At 38.6% G+C, this 24,161-nt stretch overlaps 8 protein-coding genes and 1 pseudogene across 12 annotated transcripts in view; 5 read left to right on the top strand and 4 right to left on the bottom strand.

Annotated features, from left to right (window-relative positions):
- Positions 1-3,218, top strand: part of LOC104741353 — a gene marked incomplete in the record, with an annotated part of 5,693 nt that extends 2,475 nt beyond the window's left edge. Inside the window, 4 exon segments of the mRNA XM_010462198.2 lie at positions 133-2,301; positions 2,430-2,475; positions 2,572-2,714; positions 2,793-3,218. Of these exon segments, the coding sequence (XP_010460500.1) occupies positions 133-2,301; positions 2,430-2,475; positions 2,572-2,714; positions 2,793-3,049 (2,615 nt within the window).
- On the bottom strand, positions 3,388-6,168 carry LOC104741350 (putative F-box/kelch-repeat protein At1g27420). Its single transcript, XM_010462196.2, has 5 exons — positions 5,863-6,168; positions 5,571-5,773; positions 4,454-5,491; positions 4,020-4,243; positions 3,388-3,951 (listed from the first exon to the last, which is right to left on the bottom strand). Exons 3-5 carry the CDS (start codon positions 4,888-4,890, stop codon positions 3,572-3,574), a joined length of 1,041 nt encoding a protein of 346 aa, XP_010460498.1. The 5' UTR covers positions 4,891-5,491; positions 5,571-5,773; positions 5,863-6,168; the 3' UTR covers positions 3,388-3,571.
- Positions 5,372-6,154, bottom strand: LOC104741352 (5' exonuclease Apollo-like). The gene is made up of 3 exons (XM_010462197.2): positions 5,863-6,154; positions 5,571-5,773; positions 5,372-5,491 (listed from the first exon to the last, which is right to left on the bottom strand). Exons 1-3 carry the CDS (start codon positions 6,152-6,154, stop codon positions 5,372-5,374), a joined length of 615 nt encoding a protein of 204 aa, XP_010460499.1.
- On the bottom strand, positions 6,531-8,339 carry LOC104741349 (60S ribosomal protein L17-1). The gene is made up of 7 exons (XM_010462195.2): positions 8,239-8,339; positions 8,099-8,135; positions 7,960-8,000; positions 7,208-7,438; positions 7,018-7,120; positions 6,855-6,922; positions 6,531-6,755 (listed from the first exon to the last, which is right to left on the bottom strand). The coding sequence occupies exons 1-7, from the start codon at positions 8,326-8,328 to the stop codon at positions 6,708-6,710; spliced, it is 618 nt and encodes a 205-aa protein (XP_010460497.2). The 5' UTR covers positions 8,329-8,339; the 3' UTR covers positions 6,531-6,707.
- On the top strand, positions 8,494-10,444 carry LOC104741348 (mitochondrial import receptor subunit TOM20-2-like). The gene is made up of 6 exons (XM_010462194.2): positions 8,494-8,683; positions 9,030-9,108; positions 9,203-9,372; positions 9,475-9,522; positions 9,715-9,822; positions 10,001-10,444. Exons 1-6 carry the CDS (start codon positions 8,585-8,587, stop codon positions 10,127-10,129), a joined length of 633 nt encoding a protein of 210 aa, XP_010460496.1. The 5' UTR covers positions 8,494-8,584; the 3' UTR covers positions 10,130-10,444.
- On the top strand, positions 10,790-12,990 carry LOC104741347. The gene is made up of 5 exons (XM_010462193.2): positions 10,790-11,112; positions 11,483-11,586; positions 11,713-11,826; positions 12,548-12,631; positions 12,800-12,990. Exons 1-5 carry the CDS (start codon positions 10,863-10,865, stop codon positions 12,854-12,856), a joined length of 609 nt encoding a protein of 202 aa, XP_010460495.1. The 5' UTR covers positions 10,790-10,862; the 3' UTR covers positions 12,857-12,990.
- Positions 13,701-15,236, top strand: LOC104741346 (CRIB domain-containing protein RIC2). 2 transcript variants are annotated; one of them, XM_010462192.1, is made up of 4 exons: positions 13,701-13,999; positions 14,094-14,180; positions 14,311-14,391; positions 14,901-15,236. In XM_010462192.1, the coding sequence occupies exons 1-4, from the start codon at positions 13,882-13,884 to the stop codon at positions 15,059-15,061; spliced, it is 447 nt and encodes a 148-aa protein (XP_010460494.1). In that variant the 5' UTR covers positions 13,701-13,881; the 3' UTR covers positions 15,062-15,236. The 2 variants fall into 2 exon arrangements, with proteins under 2 accessions (XP_010460494.1, XP_010460493.1); XM_010462191.2 differs by having other exon boundaries at positions 13,711-13,999; positions 14,311-14,442.
- Positions 15,374-18,681, top strand: LOC104741345 (squamosa promoter-binding-like protein 10). Of its 4 annotated transcripts, none has more exons than XM_010462189.2 (5): positions 15,374-15,597; positions 16,771-17,461; positions 17,597-17,718; positions 17,854-18,102; positions 18,210-18,681. In XM_010462189.2, exons 2-5 carry the CDS (start codon positions 16,797-16,799, stop codon positions 18,362-18,364), a joined length of 1,191 nt encoding a protein of 396 aa, XP_010460491.1. In that variant the 5' UTR covers positions 15,374-15,597; positions 16,771-16,796; the 3' UTR covers positions 18,365-18,681. The 4 variants fall into 4 exon arrangements, with proteins under 4 accessions (XP_010460491.1, XP_010460488.1, XP_010460492.1 ...); XM_010462186.2 differs by lacking the exon at positions 15,374-15,597 and adding an exon at positions 15,611-16,529; XM_010462190.2 differs by lacking the exon at positions 15,374-15,597 and adding an exon at positions 16,536-16,613.
- On the bottom strand, positions 20,274-23,284 carry LOC104741344 (annotated as a pseudogene).

The following is a 24,161-nucleotide window of genomic DNA, read 5'->3' as shown; positions in this document are numbered from 1 at the left end:
GTGTGCATTTGCGAGCTAGGACATTTGTCTTTCTTTGGGTTTCATATCTTGTGGTGAAGCTTTCATGTTCATATTAATTTCTTTTGTGTTCATCATGACTAAGAGTGTCTTTTGTATTTTTTTCTAAATCAGAAATTGTATTCCCAGGAAGAGCTGGAGGTTCTGGTTATGCATCGTCAATAAAATCTTCTACAAGTATTCATGATGCTTTAATGGAATTTCCTGGCCAGTCTGCTATTCCTGTTGAATCAACTAAGGCTGCTACTCGTAATCAGAATGAGAATACGCTGCACCCGTTTGGTGTATTGTGGTCTGAGCTAGAGAGCGGTAGTACACCAGTTAACCATTTATCAAACAGATCTTATGGTGCAATGGAGGAGCTTACCAATTCAATAAACAACCGTCCCATTAATTCCCGAAGAAATACACAAATTGACCCCACCATGTCTCTCGATAGTCTAGCTGCTAACCGTATGCCACAATTTGAACATGAATCCAACTTCTTTAGTCATGGGGATCAACTTCCATCAAATCAACATCACCAACAGCACTTCCAGAATCGGGATATGCTATCACAGTTACATTTAGGTGATCAAGCTCAGGATCTGGAGCATTTAATAGCTCTCCAGATGCAGCAGCAACAGAAGATGCAGTTGCAACAGCAGCAGAAGCTTCAATTGCAACAGCAGCAGAAGCTTCAGTTGCAACAGCAGCAGAAGATTCAGTTGCAACAGCATCAGCTACAACAAGAGCATCAGTTACATCAGAAGCTCTTACAGGAGCAACAGCATTCCCATGCTCGGCAATTACATTTTCAACAGATTTTACAAGGACAGACTACTGATTCAAGGTTCGGGCAGGCACATGACTTCCCTCGATCCAACAGTGTTGATCAGATGTTGTTAGAGCAGCAGCTGATGAATGAATTGCAAAACAGTTCTGGCCATCCGTCACAAAATTTCGCACCATACATTGACCAACTTGCTGGAGGAAATTTTGGGCAGCTGTTACATGAAGGCCACCAAAGGGAGCTGCTTGAACAGCTACTTTCAACACAAAAGCAATCTCAATATGGACAACTGCAATCTCAACATGGACAACTGCAATCTGATCCAATACGCTCTTTGGAGTACCAGCTGCTTCAGCAAGAGCAGCTTATGCAATTGGCAAATGGTGTGAGGCACAATACCTTACTGGAGGAACAGAGACATAATCACCCTCTGTGGCCGTCTGACCATAATGATCAGCTTCTAAGAACTCATTCTGGGATCAATCGGTCGCGCTCTTCTGCAGGATTTAGACCGTTAGAGTTTAATCAACATCAACAGAGGCCACCCTTTGAGGATCAGTTTGGTCAACTTGAGCGGAACCTTTCATATCAGCAACGACTTCGACAAGAACTATTCGAGCACGGTCTTCCATTTGAGCGATCAGCATCGGGGATTAATCTGGATGCAGTAAATGGTCTTAGTCTCTCTCAGGGTTTGGATATGCGGGATGCTACTGCGCACATGCAATCTTCTGGCAGATTGGGAAATCCCACTCATGGTTTCAACCATCAGAATCCCCGTTTACCATTGGGTGAACCACATTTTTCACAACTGGAACCAATGGAAGGACGCTGGTCTGGAGCCGATACACAGCTAGCTGGTGACTGGGCCGAATCTCAATTTCGTAGATCAAATATGGAAACTGAACATCATCAAATGAGGTCGGAAATTAGAAGACAGGGTGAAGATTCCAACTCTTGGATGGTAGGTGGATCGACAAACGACAAGTCAAAGCAGCTCTTTATGGAGTTGCTTCACCAGAGACCCGGCCATCAATCTACTGAGTCACCAAGCATGAACCTCGGGGATACTTATGACAGGATGGCTCCTTCAGGCCTTACCCCAGGGATTCAAACGCATGGTGGCCTTGCGGACCATGGTGGTAGTCTAAACGCTTCATCTGCCTTTGGGGCTCGGTCATTATCTGAGGAACAGGTCAACAGAATACCGGGAGATAGGAATAATATGGGATCGTTGCACCGTAATAATTCATTGCTTTCTGGAATTATCGATGGTGGACGGTCCACTCAGAATGAAGGTCAAGCCTTTAGTAATATGTTTGCTATGAACAAGGACGCAAATGACATCAAAACGTGGAACAATGTGCCGCCAAAAAATGAGGGAATGGGAAGGATGATGTCGTTTGAAGCCCAAGACAGAATGGGCAAGCAAGCAGTATTAGACTCTCTGGTTCAAGGGGAGCTTCCTGTTGTTACGCGTAGCCAACAACAGTCTTCTTTCAATATCTCTGGTATATATATATATCCGTAACAGTAATTGCATAATTTTTGAAGATATGGTTTCCCTGCGTTCATGGTTTGGAAGGTTGATTTTTACTTTGTTATTATGAAGGCTTATCCTGATATTCTGTTGCTGCAGACCAATACAGTGATAACTTGGTTGGAGAAGAAAGGAGGAAAGATAGGTAATTGTGTCATTTAGCACCAGTAGATTGGATAAGTAAGAGCCTTTTGATACCACTATATTCCTGTCGATTAAAGTTTTAAGTGATTGTTTGTAGGTTGTTAGTGCCATCACATGGGCAGGATTCAGTTTTGTTAAAAAAGCCTCCTTCATCCCATTCTTCATCGTCACATGAAGGATTGCTCGAGCGTATGTCTGACACAGCTAGCAGGACAGCAAGTTCTTATAGTGGGATAGAAGGTATGTAACTCATCAAGTGTGCTTTTGTGTCTTTTGGGCATCTTATAACAAAAAAGAGTCTCATCTTGTCATCATTAGGAGGTGTGAGACGGGAATCAGGAGCAGCGGGAAACAAAGGGATGACTGCAGAGCCGTCATTCAGTGAGATGTTGAAGAAGAGTAATAGCATGAAGAAGGTGGCGGTAGAGTCAACTAATACAACCGAAGGAAGCAAAGGTGGAGGTGGGAAGAAGAAAGGGAAGAAAGGGAAGCAGATAGATCCCGCCCTTCTCGGTTTCAAAGTCACTAGCAATCGCATTCTTATGGGCGAGATCCACCGCGCTGATGATTTCTAACTTTTTTTGTTCTTCTGTACAAAATCTTTACATGTAAAGATTAGCTTCTCATACTTAGGCGTATAGCTCTTTTCCAGACACATTTCTTCCATCACATTAGAACACAGGAATTAATAATGTTCATTTAGTTCGGAAATTGTTTGGTTCGTACTCGTTAAAATTTGTCTTATTCAATGTTCCTTATCTGACCAGTGTGATAACCAGCGGCACTGGACATTCGTAATCAATTCGAAATCTAGAAGCTCAAATAAATGGCTTTCATTTTAGAATCTATAAAATTTTGAAATTATCTAGTAGACACTCATATATTACCTCTTTCCTGCAATCATATATCATGCTGTACATAAAAATTTGGTTTTTGATGCTTTTCATTAATCATATTTAGTTATTTACACAAGATTAGCAAATACACAGCAAATACAGGAATCATTCACAAAGTTGATGAATTGGGGACATTTTGGCATAACACACAAACTCACACCTCCAAAACGTCCAGAAGAATGATGTTAAAAAGAGAGGGGATCAGAAGTGGATGAGAACGCTGGTCAACTGAGAAGCAGATGGTTTAATCTGATCACACACTCTCCACTTGGACCCTTTTTCTGTATCAAGGTCATACATTAAGATCTCATGTCCACAGACCCTTGAAAACAGCAGAACCTTATCGTTCCATACTCCTAGTCTCACCCAGAAACCACCCTCTCTCCGAGGCACAAACACCGAACTCCACGAATTCTCCTCTGGATCAAATACTCCCAGACATCCAGGCATGTTCCTGTCCATGTAATACACTTTGTTCCTTACAACAGTGTAGGAATAGACCGACACTGATTGCTCCGAGTTTAACTTTTCCCATGTCTGCGTTTTGGGGTCATATATGTCGATGAACCTCGATCCATTGCCTGAAAATATCATCAAACATAGTTTAACCAATGTTCATTGGAATCTATATATGTCAATTGTCTCCTACCTACAGCGTAGAGTTTGGAACAGAAGGAGAATGCAAAGCCACGCCAGACCGGGCGGTTTGGACAATCCATAAGACTCCATTGGTTAGTTTCTGGGTTGTACACTTCCGCGTTGGAAAGGCTATAAGTATCTGTTGAATAGCCTCGAATGACATACAAAAGGCCATTCACTTCAGCAAATGCAAAGTTGTAACGTGGTATGTTCATGTCCGCTAGTTTCTTCCAGCTGCAAAATTTCGGAAATGATATCAGAATAAAACCAGACAGGACCACGCTACTACCATTTTAAGTTTATGATGAAGCTTAAAGATTTTTTGTTATAAGAATGTCATTCTCAGTTCGTCACTAATTAATTCACTGATTTCAAATTTAAAATAATGAGAATAATGTCACATTTGATCAGATTGTATGGGAAAGGGAGGTTGAGATTGGAGACCTGTTAGTAGCAGGATCAAACTCGTAAACATCAGCAGAGGCAGAGACTGTGGTGCTATTGATCCCAGAGCCGTCAACCTCCGTGTATCCTCCGATGAACACAATCTTCCCGCCATCAAGCACCGCAACGCCGAAACCGCGCTTCAAGGGACCAGGAACAGGAGGGATCTGGCCTAACTTGTTCCCAGAGGCGTCAAAAACTTCCCAGTACACGTCTCTTCCACATTCGCTTTCCATGAGAACACAAAGGAACTCCTCCACAGTTCTGGTCAACTTTCGGAAGGCTGCAAAATGCTTGCTCCTGAGGAATGACTTCCATCTCCGGCACACCTGAGAAGTGATCTGAAAGCTAGACCGGGGGATTTTCGAGAGACAGAGCTCAGCTGCATCGTCTGTCAAGCCAGGTATGATCGGATATGACGACGACTCCACAACCATCTTCACAATTTTACTTCCTTCCCTTAATCACTCATCTCATTGCATCATTTAATGATATGCAAATATTGCAATAAAAAACTGGTTTGAGTAATCATTTGGATAACAAACAAAAGATAGAAAAACATTGACCAAATGTTTTCGAATAAAAAAAACAGGATTTTGTCAAACTAAACATATACAACAAGTGCTTACCTTTTCAAAGATAGAGATTTTATATTCAACTAACTAGTTCTTATATTTTATTAAAGTTTACTTACTCCTCCCATTGAAAAGGATTGTGTATTAGACCATTCACATAGTCACCATTGTAAGCTTTAGGAAAAAAGAAGCCGCCACATCCCAGAGCCAAGTAGAGCTAATCAACCTCAACAATTTTTGCGCACTTTACTTGTATGCGTGCTCTCTTCTTGTTTCTCTTTAAACTTGAATGACTAATCCATTTTAGTCATTTACAGGAAGGATAAAAGAAAGGCAGATGATTTCAATAAGAAACCTTGATATTGAGAATACGAGAAACATGAACAAGCAAGTCTTCTTTCCCCAAAGAATCAACTGCTATGATGATATCATGTGAAGGATGAGATGCGATTATATCAGCAACCTGCAATCCAAAGATAGATAGGACTATGAAGAGATTCTTAAGGGTTTAAGGTTTACAGGTTAAGGGTTTTAGGTCGAACCAGATTCGCTGCGACTTGACGAGAAGGGAAGCTGTAAATTGGGTTGCAGTAAGTGTTATCCAAGTAGAGAATATCAACTGGAGATTCATTAATAGCATCAACAAGAGTATTTCTAGCGTCATCTGCAGCATCAGCATCCCAACGAAAGTCTCCAGTGTAAAGAAAACATCCAAAATCTCCACGGAACAAGAACATCACGGAACCTACATACAATCAAATTTCCAAATTGTCACCGAGAAAACACAAAACCTTACTCTATAGAGATATAGATTACAGTTATCATTAATCATACCAGGACAGTGGTGAGCGTCGATGGCCATGAAATGGAGACGGACGGTGGAGCCGGAGGAAGGAGAGCGAAGGGAGAGAGATGTCCAGGAAGAGAGAGGGACGACGCGAAGCAATGAGAGGTCGAATCCTGGGAATCGGGAGGGAAAGAGAGAGGCGGTGGTGCGGGAACAGTAGAGAGGAGCCTGTGACCAGTCGCCGGAGAGGCCACGCGTGTGATCGGAGTGCATATGAGTCAAGAAGTAGGCTTGACTCCCATTTCTCCATCGATCCACTGATATCAGACCACTCTCCATTTCTGATTCTTTCAAAATTGAAATTTGCTGTTTTTTGCAAGTTTCTTTAAGTGACGACGATGCTTCATTAATTCATTGGGCTCATTCATAATTGGGCCTATTTTGGGCTTTACAGCTTACTCGAATCCAACATTTTCTTCATTCTCTTCACAGTTTGCGATTGATTCATTACGATGATGCATAACCAAAAAACCACGTTCCAGTCACACACGTTGACAATGATACTAAAGAGGTTTTACTACACCAATTGCAATCAATCTAGGTTATTAAACTGTGTACACAAATTGATCTTCATATTTGCAAGTTTTAATCAAACTGCGACATAAATTTTACATTACTCTACCCAAATCTTAATTTGCTTCATGAATTTGGGTACTAAAAACATAACCAAGGATTAAAGAAGAAATAAAAATAGGAGGGTCTTTCAACAAACCAACAGCCATAATTATCATTCTTAAAAATTGGATCTTGGTCTTTATAGGAAGCAGAAGCTAACAAAATGTATTAAGGGGGTAACACAAGTGAGCACAAAAAGACTTGTCTATATTAAAGCTCAAGATGAGGCTCCTTTCTTTGACTTTGCTGCCAACTGTGTCTCCGGCTGCAAAAACACAACAAAAATTATATGAGATCAATGATGGAGATAAAAAAATCAGGACTTGTAACAATTAGAAAAGATCACTGAGATCAAACATTTTACCTCTTTCTTCACAGGCTCTTCCTTCTCTGACAGAATCAACTCGATGTGGCATGGGTTTGACATGTAAGCTGCAAAGATAAGAGTTAGATCAAGAAGTCAGTACAATGTGGAGAAGGAAACAAAAGGTTGGAGAAAGAGTAGAATACAGCTAAAAGAAACATACGATTGATTCTTCCATGAGCCCTGTATGTCCTTCGCCTCTGTTTTGCTGCTTGGTTCACTTGGATGTGAGAAATGAAAAGGGCATCAACATCCAACCCTTTGACCTGATAATAAAATGCTCACCATAAAAGTTTAGTAACTTAGAGAAATAACCATGAGAATTAAAACAAAAAAAACTCAAAAAAACAAACCTCAGCATTGCTCTCAGCATTCTTGAGAAGATCGAGAACGAATTGAGCAGATTTAGCAGGCCAGCGACCTTGACCATTTGAATGCCTGTTCTTTGCCTGAGCAGTACGACCAACACCACGACAGAAACGGGTGAAAGGGATAGCTTGCTTGTGAGCTATGACATCTTCCAAGTACCTTTTGGCCTTGTTCAATGGTAGCTTCCTTATGGCGTGCGCTGTCTCCCTAGTGTTCTGCCATCCAAAAATCAAATTCAAAAATAAAACTATTAGATTCACAAAAATCAACAAAAAGAACTCTGTCAGACCCAAACCAAAAACATTAACATCATAAACATATAAAAATGAGCAATGACAAAAACCAATCAACAGATATAAGCTTGTGTAAGAAACAAAAGCATAAATGTGGTATTGCTCACTACATTAAGATTTGAGTCTACAAGTTAAACCACAAGAAAAAAAATATAGATCCTAAATGATGCAAATCTGCACTATATATTACTCAAAAGCAGAACAAGCTAAGCTATATAATGTACCATCATGGACTGAACCATAAGCTATTAGCAAAAGACACTGGCTCACCCATTCACGAAGACCAATTCGATTTCCCTGACATTTACGTGAGGTCTGTTATTAAGCAACAGAACCCTGCTTTTTGTTAATCAGGTTTTGTTCTAACTACCAACTTTAATCCCAAACAAAGACCCTAATCTAATTCATTTCCAAGATCCGAAACCAGTACAAGAAATTTTTACCTTGAAGTGGACCCTGAGATCGGCTCCTCTCGCCTTGCATGCTGTAAACGCAAACAAATCGAAACCCATTTCAATCAATAATCATTGCATCACTTCAGAAACAACAGTGAAGCTACAGAGACCAAGAAAGAGTTCTTACATTTGGTGGAATTATCGGGCTCTTGCGAGTACTTCACCTGGAAAAGAAAAAAAGACAATGATAAAGGCGTTAGAGAACATAAGCATAAGGGCAGCACAGAGAACAGAAAACTTGGTAACAACTGTAGTAAGAGCATTTACCATGGCGACCAAACACAAAGAGAACAGAGGACGGAGAGACTGGAGATCTCTCTTTGTTTGGAGATCCCTTTTTTTATATAGGGGAAACATACGAAACCCTAATCGGCCATTAGGTGACGTGGTCTACCAAAAGTGCTAGTGGGCCTTTTAAGGCTACTTCTCTTACTTTAGAATTGGGCTTTTTTTCCGGTCCGTTTTGACATTAATAGGTTTTATAAGCCCAATGAGGAGGTGTTGTAAAACGGACACCGACGAGTTGTAAAGGCTAAAACCCTCGGAACTTGTTTCCGCAGTAAAACCGAACCACCGAACCCTAGAATTTTTTTTTCCCACATGAATCGTAACGATGGAGTTCTCTGCCGCCGACTTTGAAAGGCTTCTTATGTTTGAGCATGCTCGCAAAGCTTGTGAGGCTCAGTACATTAATGATCCTCTTGATTCCGAGGTTTGTACTACTACTATACTACTCTTTGTCTCCTCTCTCCTGAGTAATATCTTTATTTTTTTCTTGTTCTTGCTTCTCGTTTTCCGTTTTTGTTGATTTGGATTTACATGATCGGGCATTAGCTTGTTCTAATTGTTAAGTATTCGTTCTTGAGATTGATTACTTGAGTGTGTCTTCTTTGTGAATGTTTACTCTGTATTGATACTAATCACTGTGTTTAGTTTGGGTCTTGAATTAGATTGAAAGATGTTCCTCTGAAATTACATTTTCCTCGTACCCTTTTTGATTTGTGGTTTTATATGAAGAAGTGAAGAATACTCTTTGTGGTTAATTTTATTTCCTGCAGAATCTTCTGAAATGGGGTGGAGCATTGCTTGAAATTTCTCAGTTCCAGAATATTCCTGATGCTAAAGTGACGTTAAATGGTATGAGTTTGTATAAGTCTTTAACTAATCTTTCCTAATTTATGTACGCATGGCTTCTCTTTGCTCTAGTTATAACAACATATTAATCATACAGATGCTATTTCCAAGCTGGAAGAGGTGTTAACATTAAATCCAGGGAAGCATCAGGCTCTTTGGTGTCTTGGAAACGCCCACACTTCCCATGCATTTCTTGTTCCGGATGTTGATGTAGCAAAAGGGCACTTGGATAAAGCCACTGAATATTTCCAAAGAGCTGAAAATGAGGTATACATACATCTTCATATTTTTTTTAATGCTTTGGAATTTGAAACTTATATGTTGTTGTGAGTGTAGTGAGACCAACTTGTTATTTCTTTTGTTTTGAAGGACCCAGGCAATGAGATGTATCTCAAGGCTTTGGAAGTCGCAGCAAAGGTATTATTTCAACTTTCCATTTTCAAAGTCAAATCTTGTGTACCACAAATGACAAATTATAACATTTACCATGGAGAGACTTATTACTGCTATATTTTAAAATACAAGGAAATAGTCGTTTTGACATTTTTATTCCATCTTCTGTAGTTATTTTATTTTAGAGCTCATGTCTTTTTCTGTGTATGTGATTAGGCCCCAGAACTGCATTTGGAGTTCATCAGGCAAGGAATGGGACAGCAAGCGCTAGTTGGAGGAGGAGGAGGAGGAGGAGGAGGTCCTTCAGCTTCATCGAATGTTAGTGTAAGTTATCATGTGTTTTGTTGGCTAGTGTGCCTTCCAATATTTTGAAAGGTGTCGTCTTCTTTCGCACAGTTATTCTCGAGTACCGAGTTCATTAGAACATAAGCGAGTGAAAGAATCTCATATGTGGGTTATATTTTTTCCGTGGTTGCTCAGAGAAATTGCCTTGCTTTTGCAGAGTGGTAAGAAGAAGAAGAAGAACTATGACTTCACTTATGATGTATGTGGTTGGGTAATCCTCGCTGTTGGGATTTTTGCTTGGGTTGGCATGGCAAAATCCCTTGGCCCTCCACCTCCTGCTAGATAAAGCTTAAGGCCATATTAGTGATGGGCATTCCATAAGAAATAATGCCCGCACACACAAACTTCTAGTTACATCTCCCAAGCACAGAGAGGTACCAAGTTGAAGAGTAACCGTTTGTGACTTACCAACGAATTGATTTGTTTTATTTTACTATTAGGATGTTTTGTCTCTTCATATTGGTTTTCGTTTTTCCTTCTTTTTTATCTTTGGGGTAAGAGAAGTTCTGTTGCCATCATCTTAGCTATATGTTGTTATGGGTTTTGTTTGCTGGCACGATATCTATGAGTTTTTTATTGGAATCACATAAAAATACTGAAACTTCCTGTAAGAATAACCTATGAGATTTGAAGCTCAAAAGATGGTAGGGAAAATAATCCCCTTGCAGTTTTGTGTCAGATGCACTTTACATACAAAGACACCGTACACGCAAATGTTCAAGTATCAAGTCAAGCGCAAGGTTTCTGTAACCTTCATGTAGCACTTAACATAATACTACCTATATGAGCCAGTTAACTTGAGGGTTCTGTCATCTTCATGTCTTCATCGATCACTTAACAAACTTTAGGCTTAATGAAAGCCGTAACGACCTTGCAGAACAAAAACCTAAGGGTATAAGTGGCCTTTTATACCTTATCCCTCGCCAACGCCTAAGAAAAATTTTATAAATAAATCAAACGCAGTGTTAAGTCTGTCTTTTCGACTCGACTCGACTCATCATCTCTGCTAGGAAAACAAAATGGCTTGTAAAACGATATTGCGTTCCGTATTCGTATCGGAATCACGGCGGACTTCGGGCGCTAGTAGATGCTTCTTTCTCCCTCCTTCACCAGTATCAGTTCCAGTCCATGGTTTGTTCCCAGCGCCAAAGAGTCTATGTTTCAGTGGTTTCGCGTCTGCTCCCGAGCGGGCCACTCGGCTTAATTGCAGCCATAACGATCAATCTGATCAAGGTCCGCCTCAAGAAGCTGTTCTCAAGGCGATTTCAGGTTCGCTCGCGCCTACGTTTATTTCTTCATTTGAGTTCTTTTCTTCTTTTAGCCGAGAAATGGATTTTTTTTTTTTTGATTATCGGATGCGATATGTTTGGATCTGTGATGAAATAGGGAATCGTATTTGTTGATTCGACTGACGCACTCGCTGCTATTTTGCTCGATTATTCCAGATTTCAGAAACCGTTCTGTTTTGTCGATTTAGCTAATCCTACACTTGCGGGTTTATTCACTAGAGTATTATTAACTATATCAAGCTTGAATGGTGAAAAGAGACAGATGATGTTAATGTCACGAGTACTAGTTTATTGATTGATTCTTTTTGTTTCCCCTGTTTTTTTTTTTTTTTTTTGGTGATGGGATGCAGAAGTGTCGAAGACTGATGGGAGGGTTGGTAAAACTACTAATATGATAATTGGAGGCACTGTGGCTGATGATTCTGCTAAAGACTGGCTTGAACTTGACCAAAAGGTATCCCATGCAGATATCTTATTCTTGCTAAGTTTGGTCGGTTTCTTGTAGAGTTACTCGCCCTGTAAAAATTTGAAGAAGTAGGTTGATATTTGCTGACCCCAAGGCTGGCGTTTTACTTGCCAGGTCAATACATACCCGACAGATAGAGGGTTTACTGCTATTGGTACTGGTGGCGATGACTTTGTGCAGGCTATGGTTGTTGCTGTTGAATCTGTTATTGAACGACAAATTCCAGAGGTAATTTGTTTTTCTCTTTCATATTATCATGATTTTTTGGTTAGTATTGAAGCCCCTGATATTCAATCTGGATATTGAAACCTGGTAGCTCAAATAGAATCAATATTTTTCCTATATAGAGTCATGGTGGCAATAGATACATAGTATACCCCTTATAAAACGTAACAGACTTCTTACTCTTACATCAATCTTTTGTTTAGTGTTCGCTTCTTTAGCATATAGAAGACATCAGGCGTTTCAGTACTGTGTCTGTCGTGGTCCTGAAATGAAGTATTTAGTAGGTGAAATCATTAAAATTGGCCGGTTGGGGGGTATGATTTTTTATCCGTTTGAAGTCACTTCAGTAATTGGTTAGGGAATCCAAACTTTGTAATTATTAGAAGAAAACATATTATTTTTGTGCTGTGAACTTTTATTTTATTATGATTTGCTTCAATCAGTGCTGGCACAAAAAGCTCTGCTACTGTCGTCTTGATAATTACAAATATAACATGTATTATGTACCCTACTTTGCTTTGCTTACATATGTTCTCTTGCTTTGGTCTATACTTAGTCTTTTACAGTATTAGCTGCTAAAATGTTTATTCCTTTATATTGTTATGTTTGGGTGTAAGAATCAGATAAGAGTATCTCTTTATGTAATATCTTTCAACCAATATTTGCATACCGAGAACACGAGAATCCTACTAATGCTGCAAATCTGTTTTTGCCCCCATCAAAGGATTGTGTAAAGCAGACGTTATCAAGCAAAGGCAAATATGTGTCAGTGAATATTGGCCCTATCCGAGTTGTCTCTAGCGAACAGGTTTCCCCCTTTTCCCTCTCTCTCTCTCACACACACATGCACATATGAAAAGTCATTTGGGTAAGGCAATAGAGGCATAGAGAATCAAACCTTCTTTACATAGAGGATGAGAGAAAGTTAGGAGTTGAAGATTGATGTGATGAGAACTTGTTTTGTTTGGTTTGACAGGTTCAAGCTGTGTATAATGCAATGAGGAGAGACGAAAGAATGAAATACTTCTTGTAGGTTTGAAGTGTAGAATCACGGGTCTTCCCTCTGTTCTCTTCTCCATTGCTACTATGTAAATTATGCAGTGTAAGGCCATCATTAATTATTATTTTTGCTTATCTACACCAACTACGTCATCCTTTATCTGTTAAGACAGCTTTTAGAAAAATGTCTTATGCATATGGGAGAAATTAGTCGATTATATTTAAAATGGCTTAGATGCAAATAAAGATAAAGCTTTCAAAAAGTAATAGTTGTTTTAGGTGGGAGATTATCCTCTGTATCTCTCTGAAATAGAGTTGGAGTTGATTCTAAGATTAATGCCCAGAGAGGTGTAGCTTCTATTACAAGTGAGGGACCAGAATCCAGAAAATATATAGATGCCGAATGACTGACTGATGAACTCTTGGACTATAATCCAATCTTGTTTGGATACAGAAACGTAGACTATCAAATTATTATAATGATGTAATTAGTGGTTACATAACTTGAAAATCTATTATTTAAGGTGGAGAAGCATATTTTGAGGTGACCCTAAGAGTGTATATCATAATGATGAAAAGTTGTTTTGAACTGAGCTACTGTAGATGTTACTCTGTCTCACTCTCAGCGTCGTGGTTGGAGGGTATCTCACAGAGCTACTTAGTCTAATTATGGTATTGATCAAAATACAAAGATGGGGACAATTGTGTAAGGAGAAAAAAAAAAAAAAAGTGGAAGGTGAGAGGGGGTTAACTTGAATCTTTTAATCTTGAAATTAGGTTAAGTGGCACTGTTGGCCAACTAAAAGCAACCCCAAATATACTCAATAATGACACTCATAATCCCCTGTCTATTCTTTTATTGGGTTAGGAATTACAAAATTCTTCAAGGAATTAATGATACTAACTTGCTTACAAAGTTAGAAACATACACGAATTTTGTAATATAAACCCTACCAAAATCGCCACTTTTCAATCATTTCATTCACTCACACACGCATAACATAACATTACATACCATAGATACACATATATACATACATTTCGAGCTGAGGGAAAGAGATGAAAGATCGGATGGAACGATTTGTGATATTGCCATTTTCATTGGGGTGTTCAACGCAATCCAGCGTCGCCGTGATCACTAGTCATCAACACAAGAAACCAAACCAACTCATTAAAAGTACATACTTCTTACACCACGTCGTCCTTTTTTTTTTTTTGGTCCCTTATCCTCTTTTTTTCTGAATAATCTTTTTGTATTTTGGTTTTCAAAGGAAGGGAAGAGAGTGATGAAAATGTCTCAGTTAAAAAAGAATACACAAAAATGGACAACAACGGTGTCGGTGCTAATACCTCAGATGGTATGTATCTTCAAAATGGTTCAAAGCTTCAAAAGCTTCTCTATCTCACTGTCATTCTTACGTGCGGTTTATCAACGCTCTTTCTCTTTATTTCTGAATGATCTTTTGTTCCTTTTTTTGGTTATATAAGGAAGAGAAGAAAGTGATGAAAATGGCTCATTCAAAAAAGAATACACAAAGATGGACAACAACGGTGCTAATATATCAGATGGTATCTACAGAATTATCCGAAGCTTCAAAAGTTTCTCTCACTTTTTCATTCGTAGGTTCCTTTTTCTTTTTCTTTAATTTCTTCTTATTGGTAAAAACTGGAAACCATTTTTTACCTATGACATTTGACAGAAACTAATTATAATTACCTCCACTTTTTTATGTTTTAGCATGCTAATTACATTTTGGGTTACCATAAACTCATTTGTCTTATGATTGATTGTTAAGTAAGGGCCAAAGTGAACCAAAATAAGCATTTTACGTTTTGAGTAGTTTATTTCCCCAATCAACTGGCATGCTTGCTGTCGGCATACATTTTATGCATTAGTCAATCATAGATTTTTTTTGTAATTAGTTTTAAAGTGTTTTTTTAAGTTTATTCTTTAAGATTTAGAATAAAAACAAATGATAGTCGAATATGTTATTTTGTCCTTAATTTAAACATGGGAGAATTGAAAAGTAATAGAGTGATCATCATCATTAATGTACTGACGACGACATTATGAGCAGGTTACGAAGAAGAGACGAAAGAGAGAGAGGCAGAGATGGAGATAGGGTTTCCAACGGACGTGAAACACCTGAGCCACATCGGAGTAGATGGAACTATGACCACTTTTGACAACTCCTCCTCATCTTTTCCATTCGCCGGTTTTCAACTCACCACCGTGTGATATTTTTTTCACATGCATCTTTTTACTAAAATCAATGACATTTATTTCTTTTTATAGTTTCCTCCTAGTTGTAAGATCTTTTATTTTGTTGCAAAGTAAATACCTCAACAAAAAAAAGTTTATGCAATAATGAACTCTTAAATAGATTGGCTACTATTATTTCTTACCGATTTCATCTTTCAATTTTTGAAATCTTTGTTCCTCTTCACCATTCATTCAGGCAAATTATAACTTTTCATTTTTGTAACGGTAAAAGTTACAAACATTTTTCCTTAACTAACGAAAAAAAAAAAAGGAATTAAAAAAGGTCACACTACTACTACTACTACTACTACTACAGTAACAAAAGAGGAACAAAGGAACAAAATTAAAATTGAATTTGGGGGAGAGAGGATGGAAAGGAGCAGCTCATCTGATTCCCCTGAAGCAATTATGCTGTAGTTGTCTCACTCTCCTTCTTGCTGTTAGTCATCATCATCAGCCTTCTTCTCCGGAGAGCTTTCTTCGGCGGTCTCTTCTCTGTTTTCTACCTTGAGGTTTCTTCCTCTTCTCTTATATACTTTCCCCAAATTCTTTGGAATACGTTTTCTCCTTAGATTTAGGCTTTTGTTCGTTATTTCTTCCTTCTTACAACAATTTAGCTTAATTTTAGAAAGAGATCGATTACGATTGTTGAATCAACTGAAACTGTAGTTCATGGTTCTTAGGGTATAGAGAGAAGAATTTGCTAGAATGGCGGAATCGTTTTTTTTTTTTTTGGCTGTGGTGTGTCCTTTGTTTGCTCTTCTCTCTCTGTTACTGTAACGTAAGAAAGCAAAAGACGTCCTTATTAGTCTTAGGTTTTTGTTTACCAGGCGAATCGGAATTGGATTGTTGCATCCATCACTTCTAATTACTTTGGTTAGTTAGATGAATTTATTTATTGTTTGAGAGGGACCATTTTGCTTTCATTGAAAACCTTAGCTGAAAGGGGACCGTGATTGGGATCGAAACCTAACTTACTGTCTCATTTTGTTAGTTCAATCTTTATTGCTGGAGATAAAAGAGGTTTGTTTCCTTCATATTGCTTAAGCTTTTGGTGTCTTTTTCTTTGCACGTATACTTTTTTAATTCAATGTGTAAATTTGTAGACCACAATAGCGAGCTTTTTTGGTTTTTGAGGACGTTAGTTATGAAACTTTCTGCAAGTACAAAGGATGAATGAATGGGTAGGGAAGGGGTTTTGCAGTAATGATGGCTATAGGTTTAATGACTCGTTATCGTCTGTGTTTCTTAACAAGTTGTTGGTAATTCTGGGCTATCTCATTGGAGGAATCTGTGGGTCCTGTTGAATAAATGCCACTTAGTTTTTGTGTGATGGAGAGCACTCAAGGGAGCTAAGAAAAGGAATACCCTTTCTTTTGCCCTTTTTGCTGGTCTGGGTGAAACATAGAAAGCTTTCTCTTGCTGACGTTTTTTTGATATTCTGGTGAGTCATAAACGCTGACGAGCATTGTGATGTGCTTGAAATTCTCATGTTTCTCTTCTTTCTTACCGGTATTTGTAGTTAAAGGTTGTTGTCTATAAGGTATTTGTTTGGCTGGTTAGTTTTATTTATAGGATTGTCTTTTCTTCTCTTGAAATGATTTTGGCTTTCATTTACTTTCCCTAGTTCTGCGAATTTATCTGTTATTTCATTTTTTTTTGGTGCTCTGGCTTTTTGGTGGTAGGTCTATGAACTTAACCCACATCTTGAATGGACTGCAACATGGTTTCTTCATCCCAGTGGGACTGGGAGAATTTGATCATGTCCAATCCGTCAAAGTCTGGAAATGAAAAAAAACAGCAATCTACCGAGTGGGAATTTGAAAAAGGTGAAGGAATTGAATCTATAATTCCAGATTTCTTAGGCTTTGAGCGAGTCAGTAGTGGCTCTGCCACCAGTTTCTGGAACACTGCTGTATCGAAAAGTTCACAGTCAACCTCTATCAACTCATCATCTCCCGAGGTCAAACAATGCAAGCTTGCATCAAAAAGTTCCCCTGGAGATTCTTGCAGCAACATAGATTTTGCCCAGGTGAAGGCATCCACTGCTCTTGAGGTATCTGTTGCCTCAGCTGAATCAGATCTTTGTTTAAAACTAGGAAAGCGGACATACTCTGAAGAATTTTGGGGTAGAAACAATAATGACATTTCAGCGGTTTCCATGAAGTTGTTGACTCCATCTGTGGTTGCTCGGAAGAAATCCAAATCGTGTGGTCAAAGCATGCAAGTCCCGCGTTGCCAAATTGATGGCTGTGACCTGGATCTCTCATCTGCTAAGGATTATCATCGTAAGCATAGAGTCTGCGAAAAGCATTCAAAGTTCCCAAAAGTTACCGTGAGAGGCATAGAACTTCGATTCTGCCAACAATGTAGCAGGTAAAACCATGATTACCATAATTCTTAAGTTGCATTTTTGTTACTTTAAAGTTCCCATTCAGTTTAATTGTCCAAGATATTTTTTTAATTCCTAATATTATACGGTAAAGGATTGATTTCTCTTCTATTGTTCAGGTTCCATGCTGTGTCTGAGTTTGATGAGAAGAAGCGAAGCTGCCGCAAACGTCTTTCTCATCATAATGCAAGGCGTCGCAAGCCACAAGGCTTATATCCACTGAATCCAGAAAGGGTGTACGGTAAGAACCGACACCACAAATTGATCAATGTTTCCTCAGGATCTTTCCATCTGTCTATTCTATCTTTCTCTATCACTCACACACACACAACACTTGATATCTAGGTAATCTAATATGAGATGTTTACTTTTGCAGATCGGAGACAGCATACAAGTATGCTGTGGAATGGGTTGTCCCTTAACACGAGATCTGAAGAAACTTATGCATGGGGTACCACTTATGAGACAAAGCCTACACAGATGGAAAGCGGCTTTACCTTGAGCTTCCAGAGAGGTAATGGCTCTGAGGAGCAGCTGTTTGCTAGTAGCAGCCGCTCTTTCTCTGTGTTTCAAACCTCGGGCGGATTATCAGCAGGGAAACCCAACATTCAACTTCCGGACAAAGGTTGATATCTTCACTTCTTTACTGGTCACCTAGTATATGTTTGTGCATGTTTGCTGATGGCCTTTTGTAGATCTCTGTCGTTGAATCTGAGTTATATGTTTTGGCAGGTCTGGGAGAATGCTCAGGAGGCCTCCATGAGACTCAGGATTTCCACAGTGCTCTCTCTCTTCTGTCAACCTCTTCGGATCCACGTGGGACCAAACACAATCCCGTGGTCGAACCACAGCCAATATTTGGCACTTTCCCTACTCATTTCATATGAACAAGCAAGAAACACGAAGTCCCTCCATTATAAGTCAGGTTGCATCCGATGGAGTTTCTTTTCGAAGAATAAAATAAAAGCGTGTGTAACGTTTATTGCTCTAGCTAAACCAGTCACTCGGTTGGCTTAGCTTTTCTTGTACTTTTCCAAACTTATTATGTCAACTTCTTCCTGGATCCGTTTGTATGCCAACTTCGCTACTCTGTAAGGTGTACGACTGTTTTAAGACCAGTTAAGAGGTCATTCAGGTTTGTAATATTATTTTACTTCTTTGTATTGCGAAAACAGCGAGAATTATGCAAGACAACTTTCTGATTTGTGGGTTTTAGAGGAACTATTTCAATAAATGATGCATCTTGTGACAAACCTGAACATTATCTTCTGACTTCTGGTGTATATATACTGGCGAAAGAGATTCATTCGACTACACAAGAAGTGTCACTATTGAGCTCCAGGATTTGGTTATAGAACAATTGGGAAATAATGTGAACGTTGGAAATTATGAGGAATAGACAGAGCCCTTAAAGAATGGAGAGCCATGTATACCCAATTATTACTTTTGTGGAAGTTGCACCAGTAAATAAAAAGTTGAAAGAAAAATCTTGCAAAGACCTCATTTGAAACACTTGGTAAGCACTATTATATCCATGCTCTTTGATACTTCACTTCTTATGGTGCTTTCCATACTATTGGAGTTCAAGTCTGAAACTTAAAAGTGGGAAGAAAGTCTGATTACAAAAAGACATCTGCTTGATTTTTGTACTGTGAAAGTTCTTGTATTGGTGGTGCCTAGCCTGTTGTCTCCTCCATTTTGTCAACAAGTTCCTCTCTAAAGCCGTTATAGCAAAAGCGACAACAACTTCTCACAGACCACTTGGTGACAATATACTGTACATTTATTTCAATCCTTGTCGTCTTTTTCTTTTCTAATTTTCAACATCAATTCATTAAGCACATGGTTCACTCTCTTTCAATATACAACACCCTTCCTCAAGGCTTTTCGTCGTTTTGAGTCTCTCTCCAAATGAAATTGAAATTTAATTTTTGGTCCCCTTCACTAGGTTTGTACTTATGCCTCTCCAACTTGTCATCTTTCAACTTTCTCTTTCTTCTCACTCATTGATCCTTCAATAGCCTTTCAACAATCACAATAATAGGTCTCTTTTCAATTTGGCTTCTAATCTCTTCCCACTTCTCATTGTCTTTTCCTTTTCTATGAATGTCTCTGTTTTCTTTTCTTTTCCTTTTTTTTGGTCTCAAACTAGATTTTATGAATAATTTTTACCCTCCAACTGTAGAGAAATTTTTCAACAAGTACAACAAAGACGCTACAATGGCCAAAGAAACCGATGCTACAAATGCCAAGCAGAATACATGAAAGAAACGGATAGGAGCATATATTATATAACACTTAAGCAAATAAAGTTTGAGACAGCAATATAACTCATGCTGGTTTCAGCTAAAACGTGCTTTCGAAACCAGCATGAGTTTCATGAAACCAAACCAAAGGAACAATCTCTCGAATTGAACTAAGCAAAATTTGATATAACATCCTCATATTGCTATCTCTTACGTTTGTGTTTAATCTTCTACAGCCTCCCCCATCAGACTGTAGCTACTACTCTGGTACCAAGTTGATAAGAACTGTGTAAAGTTGTTAACCTAAACTAACCTGTGAATTTGATAATGGCCCTTAGAAACCTCAAAACTTTGTTGATTCAGATGTTATATGAAGTCTTATCTGTTGCTTACGATCCTAACAGTAGGGTAGAACTCTTGTTTAGTTCAAAAGATTTTACCAACCCAAGGTCAAGTTGAGCATTAATAATTCCACACTTCCAATCTGAGGACAAAATTTGTCTCCACGAAATTGGATCTTAAGGTGAGAAAAGTGAATTCTTACAGAATGAATAAAGAAAGACACTTTTCAAAGAGATATATGACTCTGTTTTAAGGGCGCGGTACAAAAACTAACGATTATATATAGTCGCCTAAGTTTGGCATTCTACCAGGATCCAGGATGAAGTTGTTTTAATAGGTTTGGAAAAGTATCAACCATCAGAATAACAGGTTTACAAATTTCACATTACTTACTCATCTATTTGGTACAACATCATAAGAAAAGGGTAGAGGAAGTGGATGCGCATGTGGTTGAGCCAGGGGATCCGAAGAGGTTGCCAGAAGAGAGAGAGCACGGTGAAAATCTTGAGATTCATGGAGGACCCCTGAGTATTCTCCCACACCTGCCAAAAGGACTTAGCTATAATCAACTTCATCCATATACTAAAGGACCAGTGAAGAACTGTAAATTACCAACCTTCCCCATGAAGTTGGAACTTGGACTTCCCAACTGAGAACCCGCCTGAGGTTTGAAATGTAGAGAAAGAACGACTGCTACTGGTAACCAACTGCTCCTCTCTGGAAGCTCAAAGTAAAGCCGCTTTCCATCTGTGTAGGCTTTGTATCATAAGTGCTACCCCATTCGTACAAATCTTCAGATCTTGTGTTAAGGGACAATCCCTTCCACAACATATTTGTTTGCTGTCTTCGATCTACACGTTACATTAGATTTCCAAAAAATGATGTTGTTTGTGTGTGATAAGATAGACAGATGGAAAGATCCTGAGGAAACATTGATTTTATCAAGTTTTGATGTAGGTTCTTACCATACACCCTCTCTGGATTCATTGAAAATACTCCTTGTGGCTTGCGACGCCTCGCATTGTGATGAGAAAGACGTTTTCGGCAGCTTCGTTTCTTCTCATCAAATTCAGAGACGGCATGGAACCTAAACAATAGAAGAGTAATCAGTTCGCTACTGTCTAATATTAATAGGGCATGTAAAAGTTGGTTTTGGACAACTAGACTGAAAAGGCACTCAACATTAACAGAAATGCAACTTAAGAGCGTAACCACCGGCCTGACCTGTGATCATGGTCTTACCTGCTACATTGTTGGCAGAATCGACGTTCTAGGCCACTCACGGTAACTTTTGGGCACTTTGAATGCTTTTCACAGACTCTATGCTTACGGTGATAATCCTTAGCAGATGAGAGATCCAGGTCACAGCCATCAATTTGGCAACGCGGGACTTGCATGCTTTGAACACACGATTTAGATTTCTTCCGAGCAACAACAGATGGAGTCAACAACTTCACAGAAACCGCTGGAATATCATTATTGTTTCTACCCCAAAATTCTTCAGAGTACGTCCGCTTTCCTAGTTTTAAACAAAGATCTGATTCAGCTGAGGCAACAGATGCCTCGAGAGCTGTGGATGCCTTCACCTGGACAAAATCTATGTTGTTGCAAGAATCTCCAGGGGAACTTTCTGATGCAGGAGGCTTGCACCGTTTGACATTGGGAGATGATGAGTTGGTAGAGGTTGACTGTGAGCTTTTCGATACAGCAGTGTGCCAGAAACTGGTGGCAGAGCCACTACTGACTCTCTCGAAGCCTAAGAAATCTGGAACTATAGACTCAATTCCATCACCTTTTTCAGTTTCCCAGTCAGTAGATAGCTGCTTGCTATCATTTTCAGTCCTTGACGGATTCGACATGATCAAATTCTCCCAGTCCCACTGAAACGGAGATACCATGTTGCAGTCCATTCAAGAAATGGGTTGATTTCATAGACCTACGGCACCAAAGCCAGAGCAACAAATCCTGTAACAACCACAAGTTTGCAGCGATAATCAGATAAGAAAAAAAGACTGGACAATCCTATAATAAAAAACTGTGGCTAGCCAAACAGATACCCTCTCAACTAACCAATACCACAAGAAAGAAGTAAAAAAAAAAATCTTGAGAAAATCAAGAACCAAACACAGGGGTCATGAGCGTTTATTGCTCCCACTTTAATGATTTAACTTTGAGGAAGAAAGACTTTTCTATGTTTCACCCAGACCAGCAAAAAGGGTTAAGAGGAAGGGTATTCCTTTTCCTCTTGTGCTCTCCATCACACAAAAACTAAGTGGCATTTATTGAATTGGTCCCACACTCCACAAAAAAATCACATTGCCCAGCAAACTTGTCAAGAGAAGAAACACACGATCTACTACTACTAGTACACATGGTAACTGCAAACTCTTTCAATAACCCACCCATTCCTCCTTTGTACTTACAGAAAGAGGGGTTTCCTAACTAACTTGAAGGCTAAAAAGCTTACAACTTTACACATTGAATTAACTATAGTCAAACAAAACGGCACCAAGATAAGCCATTAGAAGGATCTATCAATCTATCCCCAGCAATAAAGACTGGACGATAAAAATGTGACAGTGAATTAGGTTTGGATCCCAATCGAGGTCCCCCTATACTAACTAGCTAGCTAGGGTAGTAATACAATGAAAGCTAGTGGTCCCCCAAAACCAATAAAATTCATCAAACTAACCCAAGAGATGATTTTTGTTTATATAAAAAAAAAAAAAACAAACCTTATCAATGTTACAATCAAACTCGCCTAGTAAAATACCACACCACAGAGGTTAGAACTTGATACAGCAAAAACATGAGAAAACAATACCTAGACCATTCACCTTGAACTAATTTCATTCATTCATCGATCTCTCTTAGTCTCTCTCTCTCTTTTGCTAGTGTAGAACCTGAACTATAAAGGTTAAAACTTTAAGATGAATAACCAGAAAAAAAGACGCCCAAATCTCAAGAAAAAACAAAATTAGTTTTGCAATCATTTTGGGGGAAGTAAGAGTAGAAACCTCAAGTAGGAAACAGAGGAAGAGACGGCCGAATAAATCTCAGGTGGTCGATGATCGGAGAAGAGAGGGTTTTGACTAAAAGATACAGTGAAGGGGAAGAGACACCTAAATCGCCTCAGGAGAAATCGAATGAGAACAGAGAGAAGAAGCTCACGACTCACGAGAGTCTTTTTCTTTTTCTTTTTCTTCTTACTTTGTTTTTCTTTTTTTTGTTCCTATTTCTTTCATTTTCCCTTTGCTTTTTTGTCTTTCATTTTTTTTTTGGTGTCTTTTTTTTTTCTTTTTTGTCTGCTAAACATAATACTAAAATATATAGTATTACAGTCACTAAAATTTAACAACACAGGTTTAATTGGATATTGCAAACAGACAACAAAATGATGAATGATGACTTGTAAGTTGTAACTAATTCTAGGCTCTAGGCTCTAGCTCTCCAAACAGACAATAGAATATGAAGTAGTATCATATTGTAAATCATGATCACACCAATTTTTTTATATATATATTTAATAGAAAAATGTCAAATGGACTTGGTAAGAAATGTTAGATAGGACTTTTAGCTTTTTTTAACTTCGGGGAAGTTGTTTAGCTAGCGTACACGAAAACTAATTCATATTGGGGGGACAGAAAGAAAAAAGAACCTAGAATGAACTTAATTCAATATTTAAGGCTTCATTAGTGGTGCAAACAAGATTTTAATTAATTTTTTCATTCGTTTGAATAAAGGGATATGAGAACTGAATGAATGCAGTTACGTTCCTTGTAATTAGATTTTAATGCTGGGATATTTTCCCGGTGTTTCAATCAAACAAGAAAGCGCAATTTCATTAGCGGCCGCTAATTAAACATGTTAAACAGCCGCAATTTATATGTTTCAGCATCATTAACTAATTTCAAAAAGTCGTCAACTATTGTATTTTTCATTCGTTATTATTATTAGTACTAGTGTACTTAGTACCACCTACCATTCCATTTTACATTCGTGCAAGTTTTAAAATTCTATAAAACCTCTCTATTACTACTTTCACAAAGTACACAAATCCACTAGTAATATTGGGTTTGCCTAACTCCCCCCCCAC

The sequence above is a fragment of the Camelina sativa genome, chromosome 14 (assembly GCF_000633955.1).
Source record: "Camelina sativa cultivar DH55 chromosome 14, Cs, whole genome shotgun sequence".
Classification (NCBI taxonomy): domain Eukaryota; kingdom Viridiplantae; phylum Streptophyta; class Magnoliopsida; order Brassicales; family Brassicaceae; genus Camelina; species Camelina sativa.
The sequence above is the reverse complement of the archived record's forward strand: the minus strand, read 5'-3'. Positions and strand labels throughout refer to the sequence as shown.